General features: G+C 41.0%; 1 protein-coding gene across 5 annotated transcripts in view; it reads left to right on the top strand.

The window, feature by feature from the left end:
- The window catches only part of SYNE2 (spectrin repeat containing nuclear envelope protein 2), a 275,888-nt gene that overhangs the window by 170,750 nt on the left and 80,505 nt on the right, over positions 1–24,633 (top strand). For 4 of the 5 annotated variants that reach the window (XM_073349866.2, XM_078853402.1, XM_078853404.1 and 1 more), the window contains 17 exons: positions 93–212; positions 1,850–1,962; positions 3,826–3,961; positions 5,079–5,210; positions 8,342–8,494; positions 8,753–8,962; positions 11,806–11,907; positions 13,033–13,152; positions 13,338–13,538; positions 14,678–14,851; positions 15,408–15,539; positions 17,059–17,255; positions 18,078–18,210; positions 18,913–19,095; positions 19,775–19,924; positions 20,768–20,944; positions 22,268–22,423. In XM_073349866.2, coding sequence (XP_073205967.2) covers positions 93–212; positions 1,850–1,962; positions 3,826–3,961; positions 5,079–5,210; positions 8,342–8,494; positions 8,753–8,962; positions 11,806–11,907; positions 13,033–13,152; positions 13,338–13,538; positions 14,678–14,851; positions 15,408–15,539; positions 17,059–17,255; positions 18,078–18,210; positions 18,913–19,095; positions 19,775–19,924; positions 20,768–20,944; positions 22,268–22,423 — 2,589 coding nt within the window. The remainder of the gene's footprint in view (positions 1–92; positions 213–1,849; positions 1,963–3,825; positions 3,962–5,078; positions 5,211–8,341; positions 8,495–8,752; positions 8,963–11,805; positions 11,908–13,032; positions 13,153–13,337; positions 13,539–14,677; positions 14,852–15,407; positions 15,540–17,058; positions 17,256–18,077; positions 18,211–18,912; positions 19,096–19,774; positions 19,925–20,767; positions 20,945–22,267; positions 22,424–24,633) is intronic. The other variant, XM_078853405.1, reaches the window with a different exon arrangement.

Below are 24,633 nucleotides of genomic sequence, written 5' to 3'. Positions count from 1 at the left end.
TCATGATAACATCTCTTCCCTAAATTACACACATATGTTTTGCCACTTTTTGACTTCTGAGAGCTTTCACAAAACACTGTCTCGCTTTATAGCTCAACAACAGTGAAAGGATCCCTTCAGAACTTCTTCAGCCTGGCAGCTCCAAAGTATCCAACCTTGTTACCACTGATGTGCCACCTTTCAGCAGCCGTAATGGTTTGCAGCAGCATCAGGTAATCCTGCTGCTCATCCCATAAATACAAAGAGTAGTTGTCTATTATCTGCTTTGTTCAGATATGCTTGACTCCGAGGGCTAGACTTTGACTTGGATTATACACCTCCACAGGGAGGGAGAGCTCTCCCTGCATTTCTGTGGGGGTTACCCTGCCTTGGGTCTGGGCACATGGGAGTAAGCAGGCACTGCCAGGAGTAGGGGAGTGGGGGCAGGGAATGGGCAGAGCCTTGGCTCCACCCCCAACACCCTGACCAGTGCAGCTGAGCTTGTGAGAGGGAGGTGATGTAGTTTGCTCCTGGTAGATGCTAGCAGCAAACTACTACCCCCCTGGAGCTGGGGGGCGGGAACAGTGAGTGTTACTTAACAGGCCTAAACTGATGTAAAAGAGTCATCACACAAAGCAGCACTGATTTAACTAAACCAATGCAGCTTTTGTGTGTGGACAAAGCCTTGAGGGGTGTGTCTGAGGTGCGTACCTCCGAAGGGCACTCCTGGAGCGGGGCAGCTTACGCTGCACACCTTGATCATGGCTGTGCCTAGAGGCATGGGAAAAACTTGTCAAAAGTGTCTTGGGCACTTAGGAGCCTAACTCTAATCGAAAGTGAGTGGGACTTCGGTTCCTAAGGGCCGTATTTTCAAAATTATTTAGGTGTCTAAAGATGCATATAGGCATGTAGTGGGATTTTCTAAAGCACCTAAACACGTGATGAACCTGTTCAGGAACTTCTGAAAATACCACTAGGCACTTTTCTGCACCTTAAACACTTAAATATCTTTGAAAATCTGGCAATAAATACCTAAGTCACTTTTGAAAATGGGACTTGAGGCTCCAGTGTAATTGAGGTGCTTTTGAAAATTTTACCCACAATCTAGCCTATAGTGGCTTTTAAGGTTACTGTTAGCAGATTAAAAATATGAGCTCAAGTTCTCGGTTCTGTAAGTAACACTGTAGATTCTGCTGTTTGAAAATCAGCTTTTTCCTTTTTGTGCCTTCTCTCTTTGAAGATTACTCAAGTAAACAATCCAGACTGGAGCCTGGAGTTGCTGAATTTCTAATTCAACTCCCTCTTCTAATTAAAAGTCACACGGTTAAATCTAGTGGTTCATACTCAAGCAAAAGTCTCATTGAATTCAATGGGAGTTTTGCCAGAATAAGAATGGAAAGATATGGTCCATTATTTCACAGTATGCTCTGTTCTCCTGCCATGATGTGATAGCCATCAGTGAAGGCAACTAGAGAGGTTGTGGAATCCCATTATTGAAGGTTTTTAAGAATAGGGTTCGACAAACGCGTGTGAGGGATGGCCTACATATACTTAATCCCACTTTAGCATGGGGGGGCTGAACTAGAAGACCTTTTGAAATGTCTTCCAGCCCTACATTTCTGTGGTTTTATTATTAGCTTTTAGATCTCAACATAGGTTAAAAACAATTCCATAATGTTATATCATCTAAGAAAAGTTATGTATTTGATAAAGTTATGTGTAGTTCACATGTATATAATCAGTTGCTTTTTGTTTTGGTAGCTGTAATTATTTTTATTTATTTTTGTTAAATGAGCAGCCAAGACCATCCTTTGAGAAGAACATGGTTTACACACTTTACTTTATCATTCATGTTATTCCTTATTTCCAGAATCTGCCGTTAAAACTGACTGAGCAAAATAATCTTGTCGACTTCATCAAATTTTATGTAGAAAAAATGCAGCCAAACTTTGATGACAGCACTACTCAGAAGTTAGATTCAAGGTACAAAATAGAAAAATTAGTCACTGAGAATGTCTTCCAAACACCATATGGTCTGCAGGATTGCTGAGGCACAGGAGGTTCTCACACAGGGGTGTGTTGCCAAAAAAAAAAAAAAAAAAATTACAGAAGGAAAAAATCTGTCAAAAGCTGTGCAATTTAGTGGAGATCCAATTCACACTGTAGTATCCCCTGAAATTGCTACATAACTCAAGTGTGTTTGTACAGTACCTACCAAGATAGGATCCGGGTCCATGACTAGGCCTCCTATATGCTATGGTAATATAATTAATAATTATTATTATTGTGTGTCATAAGCTATGGTAGGCATGACAACAAAACTTATATACAGAGGTAGATCAGGCACCTCTATTCTCCTTATTTCACAATACAAAAACAAGGGGACATTCAGTGACAGTAAAAAGCAGCAAATTTAAAACTAGTAGAAGGTAAGAAGTTTTCACACATAGTGTACAATTAGCCTGCGGTTATCACCGAGGCCAAGAGTATTCAAAATATTCAAAAAAGGACTGGACATTTATATGGATAATGAGAACATCCAGAGTTAGAATAGTAAGGATTTTAAAAAAGGGAGTTTGGGAAGTGATATAATCCCTCGTACGTCAGGGTATAAGCCAACTTCTAACTGAGTTGAGTTGGAAGAAACTTGCCCTACAGGCATGTTATTGATGCTTTACAATTAATTAATTCCAAATGCGTGCCAAAGTTTTACAATGTATGCACTTATCACCTATAGTTATGTATCCTGTTGCCTTAAGATACATCTACTTTTAGGCAGTGTGTAGAGTACAGACACTGCACACCCCGCTAGCATGGGTATAAATAGAAGCACAGAGAGTGAGGCACGCCTGACCCCCTAGGTATCTACCCTACACAGCTCTCTATCCACCCAAACAGTGCCTTCCTTGTCTACCCTGTTATTTTTAGCAGGGTAGTGTCCTGCTGCCTCCCCTGCCGGGGCCTTTCCCTGCTGCAGTGAAAGTCTCTGGCAGCAGGCAAAAGCTCAGGCAGAGGGGAAAGACTCCTGTCAGAGCCCTCCCCACTGCCGGAGCCTTTCACTGCAGCATGTAGCTACACATGTCGTGCCTGTCCTGTACCTGCTACTTCAGCCTTCTGCTGTGCTGCATTTCATTCTGCCCCAACACTGTATGCTACATCATTCCCATGCTTTTAAATGTCTGTGGTGCTGCTTAGAAGATTATGCTGATGGTAATTAAAAATAATACATCGCCTGACAGCCATGGAGTATAAATATGCACTGAAGGCTTTTCTCTATCATAATAGTATTGTTTAAAAACCCACTATCTTTTATTTCACCTCTTTAACACAACATTTGGTGATAAGCTAGTACTGAATGAAAGGGAAAGCTTGAAGGAAGATTATTCTTATTAGTTATTATTTCTGTTGTGCCAACTGTATGCTAAGTACTATACAGGCATGTGGAGGTACGGACCCTACCCCCAACGAGCTGACAGTTTAAGGCCCCTGTCCTGCAAGGATATGAGTAGAAGCTTAAATTTACATGCTGGAGTTATCTCACTGAATTCAAGAAATCATTGAAGGCAGTGGGAGTGTTCACAATGCATAAAGTTAAGCATGTATGTAAATCTTCACAGGATTATAGCCGAAGTGGATAACAAGCAAAACAAAAGTGGGAGGAAAGGGAGTGGCAAAAAAAAAATGTGATTAAGGGTGAGGCTAAATTCACACATTCTGTTGGTTTTACTGTGGGTATATGTGGGGAAGGAGGGTAGGTTAAGGGAGATAATTCTATACACACAGTTGTAACAGTCTATTGATATGCTAATCTTTCCTTGTTCTTATGATCATGTTCCCCGAACACAGCAGTAACGTACCTATTCCAAGGAGTGACTTTGCTGGTCCATTTTTAAAGGACCAGACTGGTGATAAGTGGCAATATTTACAACAAGAGCTGTTTTCTACGATGAAGTCTCCTCTGTGTCAGCTTGCTGACCCTCAGGTTCGTTTATGTTCCTTCCAATACAAAATAATTATTACCTCTAATATGTGCTCCTTACTCAGATACGGCAAAGGCATAAATGAATACATTTCGCTTTCTGTATCGTCATATTGTCTCTCTTAACATCATTAAATAATTGAAAACTGTGTCATAGCTGTCCAATTGAAATCGTGATTTATAGTAGTCAGGGGTATCGTTACTAGGCATTTTTAGTATTACTGTTTCTCTCGCTCATCCTTGAAAGCCATTATGAGTAGTCATTAGTGCTTTTCTTTAAATTTTTGTTAGATGGTGTCACTGCAGTGGTGAGTGTAATAAGTAGCATAGAGGCCATCTAGATGAATTTGGTTAGGCCTGATGCTGTCTTTTTTTATTTCAGCTGGGATTTTTAAAGAAGCCTAGGGGAGTTAGGTGCGCAACTCCTAGCCTAGATAGAGATTAAAGCCCAGTTCTTGCAGATGCAAACATTGATCTCAGGGACAAATTCTGTCCTGACATTCACCATTGCGGGACTTGATTGTCCTCTATGAGGACGTACATGGTGTATGTCAAAGCCAAAGTTTGGGCTGTAGGGACTGAAGATTATTAGTATGACTTTGCAGGTTTTTACTGTGTGAGAACATGAATAACTTGTACTTTTGTTAGTTTTGTTCGTTGATATTAAAAAAAAATTAGTAACTACAAACAGGCTGATATTTTGTGTTCTCAGAAATGATTCCATTACATGGGACAATATCAGTTACTCAAGGAGGGTCATGAGTGGTGAAGGACTGGGACATGCAGTCCTCACTCAGGGAGAACTCAAACAGAAGTAAACAGGGGGGTTACCTTACTGAGGACTGCAGCCTGTAGTTTTGAAAGACTGAAACTCACAGGACTATGTTTTCAGCCAGAGGCCGAAGTGGCACCTTTGCGTGCACATAAATAGGTTTTTGTGGATGCAACAGGTATGAAAACCTTTTTGCAGGTGAGCTTCCTTCCTGTTAGTGAAAATGTGACCCATAGGATCCAGATGGTGTTATTTTAATTTTTTGTTTTAAAAAGATTATGTAGCAGTATGGTTCCATTTTTAATCTGAATCATTAATCTAACTGTAATTTGCTTTTCCAAACGTTAGATTGCAACAAAACTGAATATTCTGCCGAGAGGTGCTGTATGTAGCATTAGAATCCCAACTGTTGAGGAACTGAAAACCTACACCATGCAGCTTGGAGATCTAAGCCAAGAAGCAAATGTTGTGCAGACACAGGTACAAATCACGTGCTCTGTTATTCCAAAAATGACAAGTGTTAGGGGGCTTATTCCTTCACCCACTTACTTCCCTGGTCCTTCTCGCATGAACAGAGAGCAACAATACCCGAAGTCCAAAGGTGCAAACAATTCGATGTTTATTGGGGTGAACTTCCAGCAAGCATGATTCCAGTTTCCTTCCTTAGTATCCTCCTTCCCAGCTCTGACACCACAGAGCCTTACACCTGTGTCCCTGTTCCCATTCCTGCCCTTAGCCAAACATGATTCCAACTTCCTTACTCCCATTCCCTGTTCCCATTTCCCCCTTTAGCAAAACATGATTCCAATTTTCTTACCCCCATTCCCTGTTCCCATTTCCCTCACCCGCATGCCCACCCCCACCCACCTACTTCCTGATTGACTGCAGACTATATAGTAAAACTTGAGTTCTGCTTTGCTATTCCTTAACCAATCATTTTCCTGAAATTTAACTAACCAATCCTAATGTATTGTAACATGACTATGTAACCAATTATATCCCACCACCTTAATTAGTTTACACCCAGCAAAATTAATTATACAGCAGACAGAAACAATCACAGAACCAGACAGAGATTATAGAGACAAACAACAGCAAAGTGAGAACTATAATGACAAAACAATACAGAAGTGAGGATTCCACATCCCAGCTATTGATAAGTGAGTTCTTGCCAGACGGGATGCTATCAAACTAAGTTTCCTTTTACATTTTCTAATGACAGGTTTCAGAGGAACAGCCGTGTTAGTCTGTATTCGCAAAAAGAAAAGGAGTACTTGTGGCACCTTAGAGACTAACCAATTTATTTGAGCATGAGCTTTCGTGAGCTACAGCTCACTTCATCAGATGTTTACCGTGGAAACTGCAGCAGACTTTATATACACACAGAAATCATGAAACAATACCTCCTCCCACCCCACTGTCCTGCTGGTAATAGCTTATCTAAAGTGATCAACAGGTGGGCCATTTCCAGCACAAATCCAGGTTTTCTCACCCTCCACCCCCCCACACAAATTCACTCTCCTGCTGGTGCTAGCCCATCCAAAGTGACAACTCTTTACATAATCAAGTCGGGCTATTTCCTGCATAGATCAAGGTTTTCTCACATCCCCCCCACCCCCATACACACACAAACTCACTCTCCTGCTGGTAATAGCTCATCTAAACTGACCATTCTCCAGGTTTAAATCCAAGTTAAACCAGAACATCTGGGGGGGGGGGTAGGAAAAAACAAGAGGAAACAGGCTACCTTGCATAATGACTTAGCCACTCCCAGTCTCTATTTAAGCCTAAATTAATAGTATCCAATTTGCAAATGAATTCCAATTCAGCAGTTTCTCGCTGGAGTCTGGATTTGAAGTTTTTTTGTTTTAAGATAGCGACCTTCATGTCTGTGATTGCGTGACCAGAGAGATTGAAGTGTTCTCCGACTGGTTTATGAATGTTATAATTCTTGACATCTGATTTGTGTCCATTTATTCTTTTACGTAGAGACTGTCCAGTTTGACCAATGTACATGGCAGAGGGGCATTGCTGGCACATGATGGCATAGATCACATTGGTGGATGTGCAGGTGAACGAGCCTCTGATAGTGTGGCTGATGTTATTAGGCCCTGTGATGGTGTCCCCTGAATAGATATGTGGGCACAATTGGCAACGGGCTTTGTTGCAAGGATAAGTTCCTGGGTTAGTGGTTCTGTTGTGTGGTATGTGGTTGTTGGTGAGTATTTGCTTCAGGTTGCGGGGCTGTCTGTAGGCAAGGACTGGCCTGTCTCCCAAGACTTGTGAGAGTGTTGGGTCATCCTTTAGGATAGGTTGTAGATCCTTAATAATGCGTTGGAGGGGTTTTAGTTGGGGGCTGAAGGTGACGGCTAGTGGCGTTCTGTTATTTTCTTTGTTAGGCCTGTCCTGTAGTAGGTAACTTCTGGGAACTCTTCTGGAACCTTGATCTATGCAGGAAATAGCCCGACTTGATTATGTAAAGAGTTGTCACTTTGGATGGGCTAGCACCAGCAGGAGAGTGAATTTGTGTGGCGGGGTGGAGGGTGAGAAAACCTGGATTTGTGCTGGAAATGGCCCACCTGTTGATCACTTTAGATAAGCTATTACCAGCAGGACAGTGGGGTGGGAGGAGGTATTGTTTCATGATTTCTGTGTGTATATAAAGTCTGCTGCAGTTTCCACGGTAAACATCTGATGAAGTGAGCTGTAGCTCACGAAAGCTCATGCTCAAATAAATTGGTTAGTCTCTAAGGTGCCACAAGTACTCCTTTTCTTTTTACATTTTCTAGGCACTTCCCTTTCTCTGGAGGTGATAGGCACTATCAGGACAGGATTGTATTCCTAACAGCCGAATAGCACCTTATTTCAATGTGACTAGTTTGGAATGTGAGGATGTGACCGTTCGCTTCCCAGCTTATGTCTGCCTCTGCTGCTTAGCCAAAGGCCTTAGCCTAAGAACAGGGCCTCAGACTGTCACAGTAAGAGAAGGCCCTTACACCGGCAGACAGTGATTTTGATTCTTTCTTTTGTACCTCTATAACTAGCCAAGTGATAAGAATACACCTAAATTCTTAGAGTATAGGCCTTTACAGACAGGCCTGAATATTTATATCCTAACAACAAGGACTTCTAGAAAGCTAGACATAGCTTTAGCACAATGAAGCACAGCTAGTCAGTAACCATGTTCCCCAAAACTGAGTGTATTATAGAGGCGGGCTTTGGTCAGGTTCTTAATGCACTGCGGAATCAGGTCTGGATTTTGAGAAGCAGCTTCTCATTTTTCAACCCCAACATTAGCTATTGCCCTGATGCAAACATTTGCTGGCACAAGTGATGTCATTTGCACATCAAAATTGCAACAGTAGATAACGGGTCATGTTACTGACTTCGGTTGAGTCTGCAATATTGCATGGGTACAAAATAGAAGGTTAGGGTGAGGACTGTTTCCAAATTAGCCATTCAGTATTTTACTACCTCTGTTTATTACTAATAGCATGAGTTGGATAATATTTCACTGTTTTACACACATTTCTTTAATCAGTGTTCTTGCTCAGTATCATCTCTGACTTGGTTGGAAGCTCTGAAAAATGCTATAACTTGTCTTCATCCAGGAAAATGGGGCCGGGGAAGCGTCCTTAAATTTGGACAGAAAGCTCTTTGAGCTGCTTTTGGCGATCAGTCAGTGTTTGAACAACATGGAAGAGATGTTAAACACCTGCGTGCTCTCCAGTGAAGAGGCTGCTGTGCAGCAGGGACTGTGTGAGGTAAGCGCACCAAAGCATAGATGGATGGGCGTCAATGGGTTCCTGTTACAGTGAAATAGGTAGGTCTCCTCTCTCACTTACACTGGTGTAAATCAGGAGTAACTCCACAAAGTCAGTGGATTTACACGGAGAAGGCGAATCAGGCCCATTATATTTGAGTAAAAGTAGCGACCTGAGTCCTGCTGGTGTTTTTAAAAGTTGAATCTTCCTCTAACAAGGACCATTTTCACTAGCCTTCTCTTCTTTTCAATCCTTTAGACTCTCTCTCTAGAGCTGCAAAAACTTCACACAGATATCAGAGATAAAAAGGATGATCTTTTAAAGTCTATTACTTGTGCCGATGGAAGTACTGATGTATTCTTCGAGTGCTTTAACAACTTGCAAGCCCGGCTGGAACTAACTCAAACTGCTGCTGCTTCTAGAAGCAAATCAATGAAAGCTGGGCTGGATCACAGTAGTAATTATCAGGTACTGTACTGCTGAATGCATGTCTTGTTTCACAGTATCTATTAGACGTGTTAGTGTTAATGCATTTTGGATTATAAACGAGCAGTATACAATGGACATTAAAAAAAAAAAACACCAGAAAAAGCTTTTTCTAGCTTATTGCTGATTTCAGATACATCTAGGAGTAAATCCTGTCATGTCCCTACTCCCCACAGTGATAGTTGCATTGGGCTCTGATCACAGTAGACATGTGTATGCAGAACGAGGAGGGAAGCAACCTGGGACCTCATGCAGGGGGTTGTCACTCCTCTGCAGAGACACTTGTTGCACACTAACATGCAGTAGGCTATGCATATAGGAGGGGACTGGAGGCTTGCTTCTGTCAGCTGAGGGTGCAGGAGCAGTGGGAGTTATTGCAGTTCTGAAGGCAGCATTAGCCACTGCGGACTGTCTTATGGGGAGGATTCCTTCTCCCCGGCTCTCCACAGATCAGTCTACACTGGCACCAGGGCACTATGGGCTATGCACTGGAGACAGATTTAGCTCGTAATGCTCACTGTATTTTGTTGGTGTTTTTCTTGCTATACTTGGCATGTGCCACAGTACTGGGTGTCATAATATTACAGTCTTTATTCTTCTGTGAAAGAGGGGAAAGAGTGATGTGAAATGTTCTGAAAGTACCCAAGACAAGTAGACAAAAGCAATTATTCTGGGTAATAGCCAAGATCCTATAGAATGTTAACCCCAACAGGCTGTGTTTCCTTAGGAACAGTATTGTGATTTTTGTTATGAAATATATGGGCCTCATCTGTCCTTACTCAGGCAGACTCCTACTGAAGTGAGCAAAAACAAAGGAGAGGCCTCAGGATTTGGCTTACTATGTTCAAACAAAGCTCCTGAGTCCCCACTGTTTGAGTATAAATGTAGATACTTCAGTGCTAAATTTCCCTTGCTACGGGGAATATTTGATCTTCTATCAAAATACAAGGGGAACCAATCCTGCAGTCCATGCTCAGGCAAGCCTATCATTGATCTCAACAGGGCTGCTGTACAGGGCTCATTTTCTTCAGAGCAGGTGATTTTATACCTCCTTTTATATTTCATAGATTTTTAAGACCAAGAGGAACCATTAGGATCCTCTGATCTGACCTCCTGCATAAGAAGAACAGTAAGAGGCCAAAAGAAAAGGAGTACTTGTGGCACCTTAGAGACTAACCAATTTATTTGAGCATAAGCTTTCGTGAGCTACAGCTCACTTCATCAGGTGCATGAGGCCAATATGGCTTCATCAGGAGCTCTTTAATGACGTGAAAATCAAAAAGGAATCCTACAACAAGTGGAAACATGGACAAATTGCTAAGGAGGAGTAGAAAAGAAGAGTGCAAGCATGTGGGAATGCAATGAGAGAGACTGAGGCACAAAATGAGTTACACATACCAAGGGACATAAAAGGCAATAAGAAGAGGTTCTATAAGTACATTAGGAGCAAGAGAAAGATAAAGGAAAGTGTAGTTGTGCTACTTAGTGGGGAAGGAGAGCTTATAATGGGGATAACACCAACAAAGATGTGGTGTTTAATGTCTATTTTGCTTCAGTCTTCATTAAAAAGATTAATTGTGAACAGGTGCTTCACACAGTTAACATTAACAACAAAGGGGGAAGGAACACAATCTGGATAGGGAAAGAACAGGTTAAAGAATATTTAGATTAGTTAGATGTATTCAAGTTGGCAGGTCCTGACAAAATTCACCCAGGATTACTTAAGAAACTAGCTGAAGCAATCTCGGAACTGTTAGCTATTATCTTCAAGAACTCAATATGACGCTCTCCTTAGGGCAGCTCAGAACCGAAAGCCACTGTGTTACCCCTCTACCTAAGCAAGAGTGAGCTTTGCTGGAGATTAGACTATGTGTCAGCTCCCTACCACACTAGTTTGTCCAGTTCACCAGCAAACTCCTCAATACTGCCAGTCGTAATTTTGCCTTGCAGGTAATGATCAGTGAACCCCAGTTCCCAAGTAGTTCTCTGTAGTGTCTAGTCCCTCTCACTGGACACTCACAGAAATTATTAAGTTCTCTGCCTGCAAAGAGACAGTGTACGCACCAGCCTGTTAGGTTATCTGAGCACTCACTCTATACTTCAATATAACGACACTGAGATGGTTTATAGTAAAACTAAAAAGAAATTTATTAATAAAGAACAAAAAAGAGAAAAACAGACAGATATGGTTACAAACAAAGCAAAACATGCTTTCTAGTGACTAAAACTTAATTTTAGGAAGTTGCAATCTTTGCCTAGTCAGTTTTTTCACTTACATCAGGTTATCAGCATTTCCAGCACTCCAGGCCAGAGGATCCAATCTCCACAGTCAGAGGGTGCTGTTAAGTGTTCAAATATGTTAACGGCTGTTATAAAGAGGATAGTGAACAATTGTTCTCCATGTCCACTAAAGGTAGGACAAGAAGTAACAGGGTTAATCTGCAACAAGGGAGATTTAGGTTAGATATTAGAAAAAAAATGTAGCTATAAGGATAGATAAGTACTGGAATACTTTGGAGGTTTTTAAGAACAGGTTAGACAAACACCTGTCAGGGATGGTCTAGGTTTACTTGATCCTGTCTCAGCACAAGGGGCTGGACTAGATGACTTCTCAATGTCCTTTGCAGCCCTATGTTTCTATGATTAATACAGACTGTAGAATTTCACCCAGTGATTCCTGCATCGAGCCCAGAGCATGTAAAAAACAGTGATCAAAGTGCCATGATGAATCACCATTCAAGTGTCTTTTCACTGTATGAGATTTATCACTGCCATTTGTTATTGAGTACACTTCTGAGTTAGCTCCTGTTATTATCTGTTCACAGAATGAAGTCAGGATGTTGTATGATCAGTTAATTGAGAAAAAATCTACTCTGCAACAAACCTTGAATGCAATACGTGGGCATAATGTTGCTGAACAGCTTCAGGTAATTAACTCAAAATACTAAGTTAAGGCAAAATTATCTAGCAGTGGACAGTATTGCCTGGTTTGTGTCTGTGGTTTTGTTTTTAAAATGTGAGAAACAATTTCATATTTTCTAAGGGCTGGGTCATGCTGTCAGGTCTGCAAATGTGGGGGAGAAGGCCGAATGACCACTCCCCATACGCACATATACACTGTACCCCCATACAACAGTAGGGCTTGATTGCAGTCCTGGCACTAGTTGAAACACAGGGCTCACTCACTCTTTGACTCCCTTGGGGCGCAAGTCACCCCAACCAGGCAATTTAGGGCAGAGAGGAAGCAAGACAAGATACACAAAAGCACAAAATACAGCTCTTTATATGTAACAGCCTTAATTAGAATGTCCCTTGAGCTTCCCCTTATGGGAGAGGGGACACTAGTATTTATTTCAAACCTCCCCAGCAATATAAGTATTCACATAAGGAATACCTAATAAACAGATGTTAACAAATGCAACAATTGCCATAGCATTCGTAGTATGGTACATGAATCAATTAACCTACCTTCTCCTAGTTAAGGGCTTAAAAGACCCTAAGGAAGGACAGACAAGATGACAAGATAGTTAAACTGAGGGAAGATTGCATGCCCTTTCCAGAACATACAACAGCCGCCTACCCCTCAGAGTTGTTCTGTCACCTATCCAGCTAAATCTGAAAATCATACGAATCTAAAACTTCCCTTATTTCAGAGAACTCCCTACACTAGGTCTCTTGTGTTCACTGGAAAACAAAATTCTGCACCCTCAGAGGGTGATGATGTGTTTTTATTTTGACTACTACTGATTTAGTAAAAATAACTGCATGGCCCAGTACAGAGGATACTGAACTGGGAGATCTGGATTATTTTACTGGCTCTGCTACTGGCTGACCGTGTGACCTGGGGCAAGTCACTTTCCTTCTGTTTCCCCTGTCAGTCTTGTCTATTTAGATTGTAAGCTTTTGGGGTAGGGACTCTTTCACTGTGTGTTTGTACAGTGCCTAGCACAATTAAGTCCCGATCTTTAACTGCTATCATAATACTAATAATAATAGTGTAAAACCTAAAGGAGCAAAACTACACTTAATTCCTTATTATATCTTCTATTCAGAAAACTGATTCATATACGTTGGAGCTACACAACTTTGAGACCCAAATAGCAAAACTGAGAGATCATGGGGAGAGATTTCAATTACCTGTTGCTCTGATCCATGAAGTGTATAAATTAGAGGTAAGAATACAGAGCAATCAACATTCTATCCTGCAAGATTTGACTCTTCAAAACAAGACACTTTAGCAGTGAAAGGTGTAGGGCCATCTGGCACAATATGATACTCTAGAAATGGTGCGTGCAGGTCTCTATGTTGGTTTATACCTTGCAAGAAATAAGCTCATTGAATTTTGTTTAATTCCTAGGATGTTCTGAATGACACCTGGGGGGTTCTGAGAGCCAAGTATATGGAACTAAACTCTCCTTTCATCAGCGAGAGCCAATACGAAGGCTTGATTCGTGGGTTGGCAGAATTGGTAGACATTGGACGAGAGAAGCTTGCTCAGGACTCAAAGCAGCTAGCCAAAAGTAGAGCTACATTACAGTCTCACCTGGAAAATCACAAGGTACAGCACATGCAATGCAGCACGGCTCAAATCGTTGCAGAGTATGACGTTCTGTGACTGACTTTTCTCAAATATCGTTGCTGAGTAGTTATTGCTACTTCTCCTAGCATAAGAGAGAGTCTGAGGTACTTGAAGTCAATGCAGTAATTATTCTGAGATAGATAGGGTGGTTTCAAAAACAATAAATAAAGAGGCCATTTTCATGCTGCTGGGCTTTTTTTTTTTTCTACTCTGCTGATTGGTTTGTTGCCAAGGGGGGTGGTGGTGTTGTTGTTTGGTCACCTCAGGGGACTGGGACGTGAGTGGGGAGGGGACGGCACTGAAAACATTTTCCGCCCCAGCTGGCAAAACAAGTATGGTTGCTCCTGGATGGAATCTCACAATTTTGGGGACTTCTTTGGAACAGGGGTCTGGGTTTGCTGATCCATTTATCCCTGGTTCGAGCTACCTCAGAATGTATCAAAGTGTCCGGAAGATGTTTTATTTTATAGCCAGTATTTTTTAAATCTGTGGTAAAGTTAATTTAGGAACAGTGTATAGTCTAGTGGAGTGAGCAGGGATATGGACATAGGGGCTCCTGCGTTCTGCTACTAATTATCAACTTTCTGTGTGACTTTGGGCAAATCTCTCTGGGCTAGACCATAGCTTTTAGCCACTGGGATGAGCAGGTGATGGTATGGAGCTTTCCCAATGAGCAGCCCAGTGTGTCAATGTGACCAGCACGCTCTGGATCTGCTTTGTCCTCTTCCTCTATGCACCTCCCTGTCCAATTTGGGTGCTGAGCTCCTGGGATCATGGAGAAGGAGCATTTGCTGTTTCATTGGGTGCAGGGACTGCACTTGTGACAAACTAGTTGAGCTCCCCAGCCCTGCAATTCCATAAAAGGTCCTGCCCCAATCCATCCCTTAACCACTCCTTACTTCAGTTAACATCACTGTAGCATAGTGAATATTATTTACCTGGTTCACCGGTGTGTTTGAAGTCCTTGGATGAAACAGTATATAATGAATGCAAAGTGTCATTATTATTTATGATTAAAATCACAACGGATGTCCTCATGTAATACAAAGAATCTGATGGAGCACTTGCTATAAAACAGAAAAATAGGCTTGAAACATGTAACAGTGTTGTTTTTTCAGGGCTTTTTTCACAAGCTCATCGCTCATATGCTTGTTGTGCAATCGTATTCCAAGAAGGTGGCTCCTGCTACATTACAAAAAAAAGAGAAATTCTGGACTGAGCTGGTGGAAGACGTCAGATCGCTGGAACAAAAGGCTTCCCAATATGGCATACACTTGGAGAGTTTATTAAAGGTAATGGATTAGAATAAACCTGGTATGGAAAATGGAACCCTTTCTATGCTAGAGATACTCTGCCCAGCAGCTGCCTACTACCCATGTCTGTTTGAGGGCAGTGACTGACTGTTCACATTCAGTTTTAGCAATTCATCTCTTTCCCCTCAAATTTGGAATTTAAACACCGTCCCTCCCTCCAGCATGAATGTGAATTCCTATAACATGCCTGTGGTACTTTCTGAACACCCAGACTGAGAATAAAGACCTGTGTGGCACAGAAATACTGGTAGTACATTAAAATGAAAAAAAGTTTTAAAAACCTAAGTTTCTTTTTAAAAAAATCATAAATAGTTTTTGAGTGAGAAATCACCTGTGTGTTAACTGAAATTCTCAGTTTTCAGATCACATAGAAGCTACTCTTTAATATATGTTCTCTCTATATTCTTGTTTTGATGTTCTGTTTTGTTGGTTGAACTAAGAATAATATGTAAGTGTTAAAGCATCAGCATTTTCAATGTTTAGCACAAGCATAGAACAAGAGGTACACTACATTAACATATGCCTTGTGTTTTAGGAATGGTCAGAATTTGATGAGGACTATGTACCTTTCAACAAAGAATTAGAGGCGCTTGCTTCTGCAGTGCCTTCTGTGAATTTGGTAGACGAGACAGAAGAAAGATTAATGGAGAGGATTACACTTCTCCAGGTATTTTTATTTATTTCTGTTTAATCACTTTTTTTTGGTAGGATCAAGGTACACTGTATATGGCAAAAATACTGTTTTAGAAATATCTGCTTAGCACATGCTTAATGTCGTCCAAACAGGGTCCTTCTCCCTTTTAGCTAAGGTAGCAACTGTAGTCTGTGCCCAAACTTAAATTTCCATATGAAAATAAAACTTTTTATACCTTTTAAAAGTATCGGGGAAAGAGGTAGTTTCAATTAGTTCATTTACGAAGAGAGTCCCTACAGCTGCTCTAAAAGCTGGCATTCAAATACATACTCCAGTGATACACAATGATTATGAGCCTGATTCAATTTTCACCCTTGTGAGGTGAGAATCAGACCAGTGTTTCCAAATATTTGAGCTGCTCTTTGTAGTGAAAAGTCTATCAATTCTATCAATCTCTTCCAAAATTCTGGGAAGTACAGTTAAATCACCTTGAATTCTCTTCTTTTCCAAGGAAAATAAAGTTAGTTTTCTGGAGAAAGGCAGATAGACATTTAATAATTTGTTCCAAATATCAGAGAAGTGCTTAGGACGATACAGTTCTTCAGTTAATATAAATGAGTTTAAAACACATGATGTATCCGTTAATATGTTTGTCTGCTGGTGCTCTTTAGACTGAGTGGTACATGCTTAGGGCTGATCCCCATTCCTGGGGAGTCTTTCTGTTGTCTTCTGAGGGCTGAGGCTGAAAGTGTGGAAGACTAACCTACCTTTACTGAAGAGGCTTGTTTGTTTCTTGGACTCATTTCTGTCAGGAGAAGGAATGATTTTAGGTTGAACACTGCATGTACTAAAAACAGAATAGTTCCAGATTTGCATATTATACCACCTAAAACAGTGGTGGAAGTTAATTGTTTTTTGTGCCAGCACTTGGCTTTTGCACTCTTCAGGGAGCATGTTGTATTAGCGGTATTCGATCTCCCATACGCTTGTGTCCATAGTGAGTCAAGTTTATAAACTTCGACCCTGTTTGCCTGCATTCTGTTTGTTTGTTTTTTTCACTACTGCTTGATTTTGTGCATGGCTATTTAATTGCAAATAAATCCTTTTACCAACCCAAGAGTATTTTTTGTGTAAAAAGGAGTGTTTTCGGACTGCATATTTGTGTAATGCCTTTATAGAAGTCCATAATCCAAAGTAAACAAATGGATATGAGATTATTCGGCACTGAGAAGGAATGACTTTATCAAAATCATGAACTAACTATAATGAACACAGGTGGCATAGATTATCATTTGAATTTGTATTATGAGATGCCTCAAATGGGCCACAATAATTATGTTTCATGTGGTGGAGCCATGACATGCTATTTCATGACATGTCAAGATACATCACAAGGTAATATGAAAAATAACTTGTGTCTCCATTATTCTTACCGCTCTTCATAACGGAAAATAAAATAAATGCCAGTTGGGGGAATAAAATGCAAGTTTTAATAGCCATATTTCTCTTTTAAAATATGTTGTTGTTGTGCAAAATACTTATACTTTGCTAGCAAACCAAAAGAAACATTGATGAAAAACATGCCAGACTTTGCCAGATGGTGAAGGAAGGGAAGAAATTGATGACTGTTGTGAGCTGTCCTGAATTAGTAAACCAAATTGGGAAACTAGAAGAACTGTGGTTGTCCTTAACCAAAAAAGTTGGCCATGAGCTGCACAGACTTCAAACATTACTCAAACTCTTGGTCAGGTAAGTTTTTAGTCAAGGGGGAATTAGGGTTAGCCACTGCTATGTGGGGTTTCTCACATATTTGTCGATACCCATATTTCCTGAATCATGAGATCAATGTAATTAAACTACAGAGTTTGTGCATCTGTTTGTGGAAAACAAAAGTCCGATTATGGTCAAAAAAGTGACTATTTAAAAAAGTGTCATCTTCTTACTGAATAGATCTGTTCCCTGTGTGTAGTCAGTCATATCTACTTACTTTATGATAAAAACGTCTTTATTCCTATTGGCACTGCAAGGCCGACATCTCTAGAGGAGAGTGAGCTGGATTCTATTCTGACTTGCATATCAAAATTGTTAATTAAAGTGCAGATTGCGCTCCCCTGATCTGTACATGGAGGGTACCCACTGGAGTTGTGCTGTCAAAGACCAGGGGCTGGTGTCTGGGCCAGTGTGAAGACATTGCCTCTTCACAGATGATCCAGGCCTCCATATGAGATCCATATGAGTTGTGCGGTCAATACAGGAAGAGAGCCTTTTGAGACTCAGAAGCTCTGAGGCTGTTTCACAGGCCATAAATATGTTGATTATTTCTCCAATCAACATGTGTATGCTTTCAGCAGAACAGAGTTGTCATATATCAGTTCTGTGCTACTGCAGTGATTCTGTCTGAGGTGGAGGGCGGGAATCCTGGCCTGTATAAACCTGTATAAAGTGCTAGCAGCATACATCTTTAGGTGGATGGAAGGACAATTCTGAGAGGAGAAAAGAAATGTGTTATAGACTCTACTAAGGGATTGAGTCATTTCTAGTCCACTAACCTGCTTTGTTTTGTTTCTATAGCTACAACAGAGACTCAGACACGTTAATTGAATGGTTGCAGTCTGCTCAGAAGAGAATGAATTTTTGGAAGGAGCAGTCTCTCAATGTGTCACAAGACCTACATACTGTCAGAAACAATATAGACAGCTTGTTTGTAAGTCAAAAAATTCTGCAGCGTTTAGATGCTAGATAATAATTCCCCACCCCCAATGACATTGCAATGTGGCCAGAATCTGCCAGCAGGGCATAGCCCTGAGTATGAAGTGGGATAGCACTGCACTGCCTCCGGGGTTCCTCTGGGAGGAAGCATGTCACAGTCCTGCTGCTGCTGTTAAATGGGGGTGAGAGAGACTGGGGGGTTTTAGCTCTGCTGAAGATATTTCTGTGAATGGGTGGATATGAACCAACCAGCACCTCAAAGACAGGGGACAAAGATCTGAAGATCCTGATAGGTGAGAGGGGACCAGCAGATTATTCTCCCCCCCAACCCCTCCAAATAATGGTCAGGAAACGAAGGAGCGGGTCTTTCAAGACACTGGAGATCCAACCTGAGAATAAAGCACCAAATATAGGGGTCCTGTTCAGTGAAAGGGGTTGTAGGTGGCAGCATACTGGGGATAAAGGATCCTGCAGAAAGATAGAGAAGAAAGGTCTTGGCTGACGTCTGCGTGGCTCAACATTCTTCTGGGGTTTACTGAGCTCCAGCAGGTTTCAAGTTTCCATCAAATGAGATGAGTTTTACCAGGTTTCAGTTCAACCAGAATTGCAACCCGTCCAGTCAGACCCTCCTGTGATTGAGACCCTGTCTGCGTGTTTAAAAAATATATCTATATTTTTAAATCTCTGTATATTTCAGGCATTTTCTAAGGAAGTAGATGAAAAATCATCCTTGAAGTCATCTGTCATAAGCACTGGCAACCAGCTTCTTCATGTGAAACAAATGGATGCTGCAGTGCTTAGATCATCCTTGGCACAGTTTGAACAAAAATGGGCAGAACTGATCACTCAGTTCCCAACCATCCAAGAAAAACTTCACCAGGTAAGGAGGGAATCTCTTGTCATTTCTTTGTTTGAGCCAAGCTATGTGCAGAATTATTTTAAAATGTTACTGATGGAATTCAGTGAAGCACTACATAAGGCAGGGGAAGCACTTTTTTCTTTAGGGCTCAATTGCCCATCTGACTCACTTTTGGAACATCCTCAGTGTTGTATTGAGGCTTAATTATTACTGTATTTCTACCTAACTTTGCCTGTCCCCATCAATGTCATATTTTATATAAAGCTTAGTTTCAAGAGGCAATAATAATCTTATCCCAGACTTCTGAGATGTCCAAATTTCTTATTTTAAGTTTGAATCATATCCTAAATTTGAGTATCAGGGTTTACTTGCAAGTTCATACTTAGATAATTACATTATGTGAAAAGAAAAGGAGTACTTGTGGCACCTTAGAGACTAACCAATTTATTTGAGCATGAGCTTTCGTGAGCTGTAGCTGTAGCTGTAGCTCACGAAAGCTCATGCTCAAATAAATTGGTTAGTCTCTAAGGTGCCACAAGTACTCCTTTTCTTTTTGCGAATACAGACTAACACGGCTGTTCCTCTGAAACCTACATTATGTGAGGCCTTTTGGGGATAAAGATGTTCTCCTCCTTGATGGTCTGATTTAATACTGCTAGCCAGTTAAGTACAGAAGAATCATTATATATTTGATTTCCAGCTTCAGATGGAAAAGCTTCCATCTCGTGAGGCCATCACAGAAATAATGACATGGCTGACCCATGTGGAACAACAAAGAGAAGATGATGAGGCTACTGTAAATTTGCAAAGTAACGCATCCCAAGTCAAAAACCTTCTTCAGAAATATAAGGTAAATATGCGAGCAGAAGAACGAGTCATTTACAGGGTGCTCAGGTATCACAGTAATGGATGCAGTACAAGAGCCAGAATAGAATTGAATAGAATATCCATTTATTTCTAGGTTCCTTAGGGGGGCTAAGTACTTAGTAGCTCAGCTTGGAACATTAGTGTACTGTTGAAGATTAATCCTGTGCTTCTTAGCACTTTGCATTTTTGTGGTCAGCTTCTTGGTTCTGGTTAACAATTAAAAGTATGTTCCTAGCATTCATATCCTAGGACCCCTGTGCGACAGAATTGACCACTGCCTTGTCTTGTAGATAGCTCTTCAGAATTTTCCAACCAGATAAACTTAAGGATATTTCTAGCTTTCTTCCTGAGGGAGACATGCGTCTCATAGGCTCCAAAATATTAGTATCTGTATTACCATATCATCCAGTGGCCCTAGTCAGGATGGTACTGTTTGGTGAAAGGACTGTGTCTTCATTATAAACAACTACAATTTAAGAGAGAGAGAATCTGCTTTCTTTTGCCCAAATCTTCCTGCTTTCAAAGAAAATAAATGGCATTTCCAAGCTGTAGTTAGTATTTACTATTGGGCAGAATCGTCTTCTCTGAAAAGACCCATCTGTGTGAGTAAAGACAAAGCAGGGACCTATCTTAGCCCATGCTGTGCGTCTGTTAGCAGTGGACTAAGGCCACCTTTGATTTAGACAATGGAGAATGTATCTCTCAGGAAATGCACTGTACTATGGATCAGAATAACAAGTTTTCTCTGAATGCCACAGAATTACATTATAAATCAGCAGTTAATGGAGTTTATGAAATTAATATTGCCATCGTAACTGTTTTTCAGGAATACATGATGGAGATGAACTTTAAACAGTGGATGGTTGATTTTGTTAACCAGTCGCTGTTGCAGATCAGCACTTGCGATGTAGAAAGCAAGCGCTATGAAAGGACAGAATTTGCAGAGCATCTTGGTGAGATGAACCTGCAGTGGCACAAGCTGCAAGGGTCCCTGAACAGAAAGGTTTGCTCCTATTTCGTGGTTTTATATCTTTTTTTTTTCCTTCCAATGTTGATTACATGTATTATAATCCTTTGTGCTTCTATGCTACCTTTCCCCCAGGGATCTCAAAGTACTTTCACATGTGCTCAGTTACATAACACTCCTGGAAGGTAAAGTAGGTGGGTGTTATCACACCTCTGTAAGAAGAGGTATAATTAAGAAATTCAGAACGGGAGAATTTAGATGAATATTGGGGCAGGGGCGTCATAATGGTGATCTGTTGAGCTGAAGGAAAGCCATATGGACCCCATGGCTTGAGACATTTAAGATTGAAAATAGTAGGCAGTATATGGTAAGAAACAGTCCTGCGCTGGCAGGTAGATGGCCAAGACCCACTCAGAAGCCACAGGGACAATGATACTGTTTAAAAAGAGGCCAGTCCTCCTCCACGTTATGGAACATGATTGAAAACAGGGAGGATGCTAAAATATCCTCCCCCTGCCCTGCCTATTTCCATTTAACATATGATGTTGGGATCGCTAAACCGGCCGATTGGCATATCACCAGCCACACTCATTTATTATGAAGAACTGTGGTCTAGTGGATGAGGCCCAGGCCTGGGAATCAGGAGCCCTGGGTTCTGTTCCCAGCTGTGTGATCGGGAGCGGGTCACTTAACTTCTCTGCCCCCTCTGGAAAATGAGAATGATGGAATATGCTCTCCTTATAGAAGCACTTTAAGATCAATGGATGAAAACCACTCTCAGGGTGCATATCACTATTCTTTATTTTATTATGTATTTACTATATGTTATAGAAAATACATATAAATAAATGCATCAGAGTTATTTCACCCTGGTGAAACTAGAAATAATCTGTGGAACAGGCTCAGCGTTGCGAGGCAGTGTGGCCTAGCAAATAGAACACTGGACCTGGGTTGTGTTCCCAGCTCTACCACCAGACCTTCTGGGTGACCTTGGGCACATCACTTCCCCTCTCTGTGACTCAGTTTCCCCCTCAGTAAAATGGGGGTAATGATACTGACCTCCTTTGTACAGCACTTTTAGATCTACTGATGAAAAACTCTACAGAAGAGCTAGATGATAGTGTTCTGTTAGACTGTTAGGGAATACTTTGGCATACCCAAATATGGAGAAATTATGATGTGAGATATAGAACCAAATAGGGAAAGAGCTATTTACTGTGAATAGGCAGTTGGACACATTCCTGTCCTGCCTGAGTCCTACAAAGGACTCCAACCAAAACAGAGAATTTAAATTGGCGAAACATTTTCAATCTGATATAATTTAATTAAAATGAAATATTTTAATCCTGTAATTTTCAGATACAAGAATTGGAACATATTTTGGAAATCGTCACTGAAAATGAAAACAAAGCACAAACTCTGAGCAGCTGGCTGGAAGCACAAGGCGAGAGGCTGAAATCTTTGGAAAAGCCAGCGAGTCTAATCTCAGTACAGAACACTTTGGAAGACTGTAAGGTAAAAAGTGTTCTTTATGTTGCAAACATTACTCTTAAGACTTTGCTGGGTCTATGCTACAAAAGTCACATAATTTTTATTTTAAATTGGAGGAACCTACCATATTCCTAAAAGCATAGCACAGAGTATCACTTTAATGAAAATATGAAATGCAAAGTTTGATAGGGAGATCAGAGGCCAGATCCTCAGCTGTTGTAAATTAACATGCACCGAATTACAGTGCCTGAAGCTCTGGCACAACACAGATGTGAAATTCCACAGTTGCTTTTTGGACTCTTTTATCCTTGGAATTTCCTGCAACATTACAACAATTCTTAATGTTTTCACTACCTTATTTTAGATTTCTTCTAATGGAAAATATTTCATTTTCATTCAGTTCAGTTCAGCACATTGATGGAAAGATTGATTAGTGTGAAATGTTCTTTGGTGATACTTTGGTTAGGAAGAATAGTAACTCTGTGGTAACTTGGTATAATTCTGCATTAGCATAATATTTCTTCTCTGTTTCTCAAATGGTCCATTTTATCTTTCCCACTTAGTCCTGTTTGCCATCTTTGACCTGTTGATACATGAAGACCTCATTCTATTATTGATGCTGTGAGACTAGCCTCACCACATCATGTCCTGGCACAAACGCAGTCATGCTACTCCAGCCCTAAGGATATTTTAGGGATTTTTCAGTGAGATAGCTCCATCAAAATCAGGACAGGTGGCAGTCATCTGCCAGCTGGTCCCCAATTACTCTTGAAATATTCAGCATTCATTCAGTTCAATATTACCCTTCTATTTCCTCCCATGAAATGTTTGTTATTTTATTGCCATGGTTACTTGTATCTCTCTCATATTATGCTGCTATTATTCCCTGCAGTGCTGTATTAATGCAGAGTTACTCATCTATCTGCATTTTCTCTGAAGTGTATTGGGGTGAGACTCTGCCAGCTAGTTAATAAGATACTTTTGGTATCTCTAAAGTACCATATCTGATCATAGCAAGATTCTACGCTTCGGGTGGGTAAAACACTTAACTAAAATTCATTTACTTCATTAAAAATTAAATGATTTTAAATAAATTCAAAAAGCTATTGGACAGTGAATCATTAACAGAAAACATGTGCTGACATAAAGGGCAACATTTTAGTTAAAGGAATTGGCCCATTTGGATGTGTGAAACATTCACATGTACTGCTGTGGGGTAGTGATCACCTTAATCGCGTTGGGGAGCAGTTCTTCTCACAAGTAGTCCCACTGACTTCAGTGGGACTGCTTCCAAACTCCAGGCCAGGTTCATAGATCCTAAGGTCAGAAGGGACCATTATGATCGTCTAGTCCGACTTCCTGCACAACGCAGACTACAGAATCTCACCCACCCACTCCTGTGAAAAACCTCTCACCTATGTCTGAGCTATTGAAGTCCTCAAATCGTGGTGTAAAGACTTCAAGGAGCAGAGAATCCTCCAGCAAGTGACATGTGCCTCATGCTATAGAGGAAGGTGAAAAACCTCCAGGGCCTCTTCCAATCTGCCCTGGAGGAAAATTCCTTCCCAACCCCAAATATGGCGATCAGCTAAACTCTGAGCATATGGGCAAGATTCACCAGCCAGATACCCAAGAAAGAATTTTCCATAGTAACTCAGATCCCACCCCATCTAACATCCCATCACAGGCCATTGGGCCTATTTACCATGAATATTTAAAGTTCAGTTAATTACCAAAATCATGTTATCCCATCATACCATCTCCTCCATAAACTTATCGAGTTTAATCTTAAAACCAGATAGGTCTTTTGCCCCCACTGCTTCCCTTGGAAGGCTATTCCAAAACGTCACTCCTCTATGCTGGAGGCAGGATCTGAAAGGTGAAGGGAAAGGTGGCTTAAAGCTACCTATGCATTACCCAATGCTAGGGTCAGCCAGGGCTCATGTCAGGCTCAGTGTAAGTTAAAAGAGCCTCAGGACTGCTCTAACCCATGTCAGCTGAAAATGACTTCCTAGTAACTGTTATGAAGCCAGAGATCCCCATTGTGCAAGATGCTCCTACCTCGCATTCATATGCTGGAGTGGGTAGGAGGGCTGGAATCTGACACAGGGAATCTTCTGCTGCCCTGCTTGAAAAGCTTTCTAGCCCCTTTGCCTGGAGTGGTACAAGGGAGCCCAAGTGCTGGCGGAGGATCTGGCTCTCAGTTCCAAATCAGCATGTGCATTCCATGTCAA

The sequence above is a fragment of the Lepidochelys kempii genome, chromosome 6 (genome assembly GCF_965140285.1).
Source record: "Lepidochelys kempii isolate rLepKem1 chromosome 6, rLepKem1.hap1, whole genome shotgun sequence".
In the NCBI taxonomy this organism is placed as follows: domain Eukaryota; kingdom Metazoa; phylum Chordata; order Testudines; family Cheloniidae; genus Lepidochelys; species Lepidochelys kempii.
Note: the sequence above shows the minus strand (reverse complement) of the source record. Positions and strands in the feature narration are given on the sequence as shown.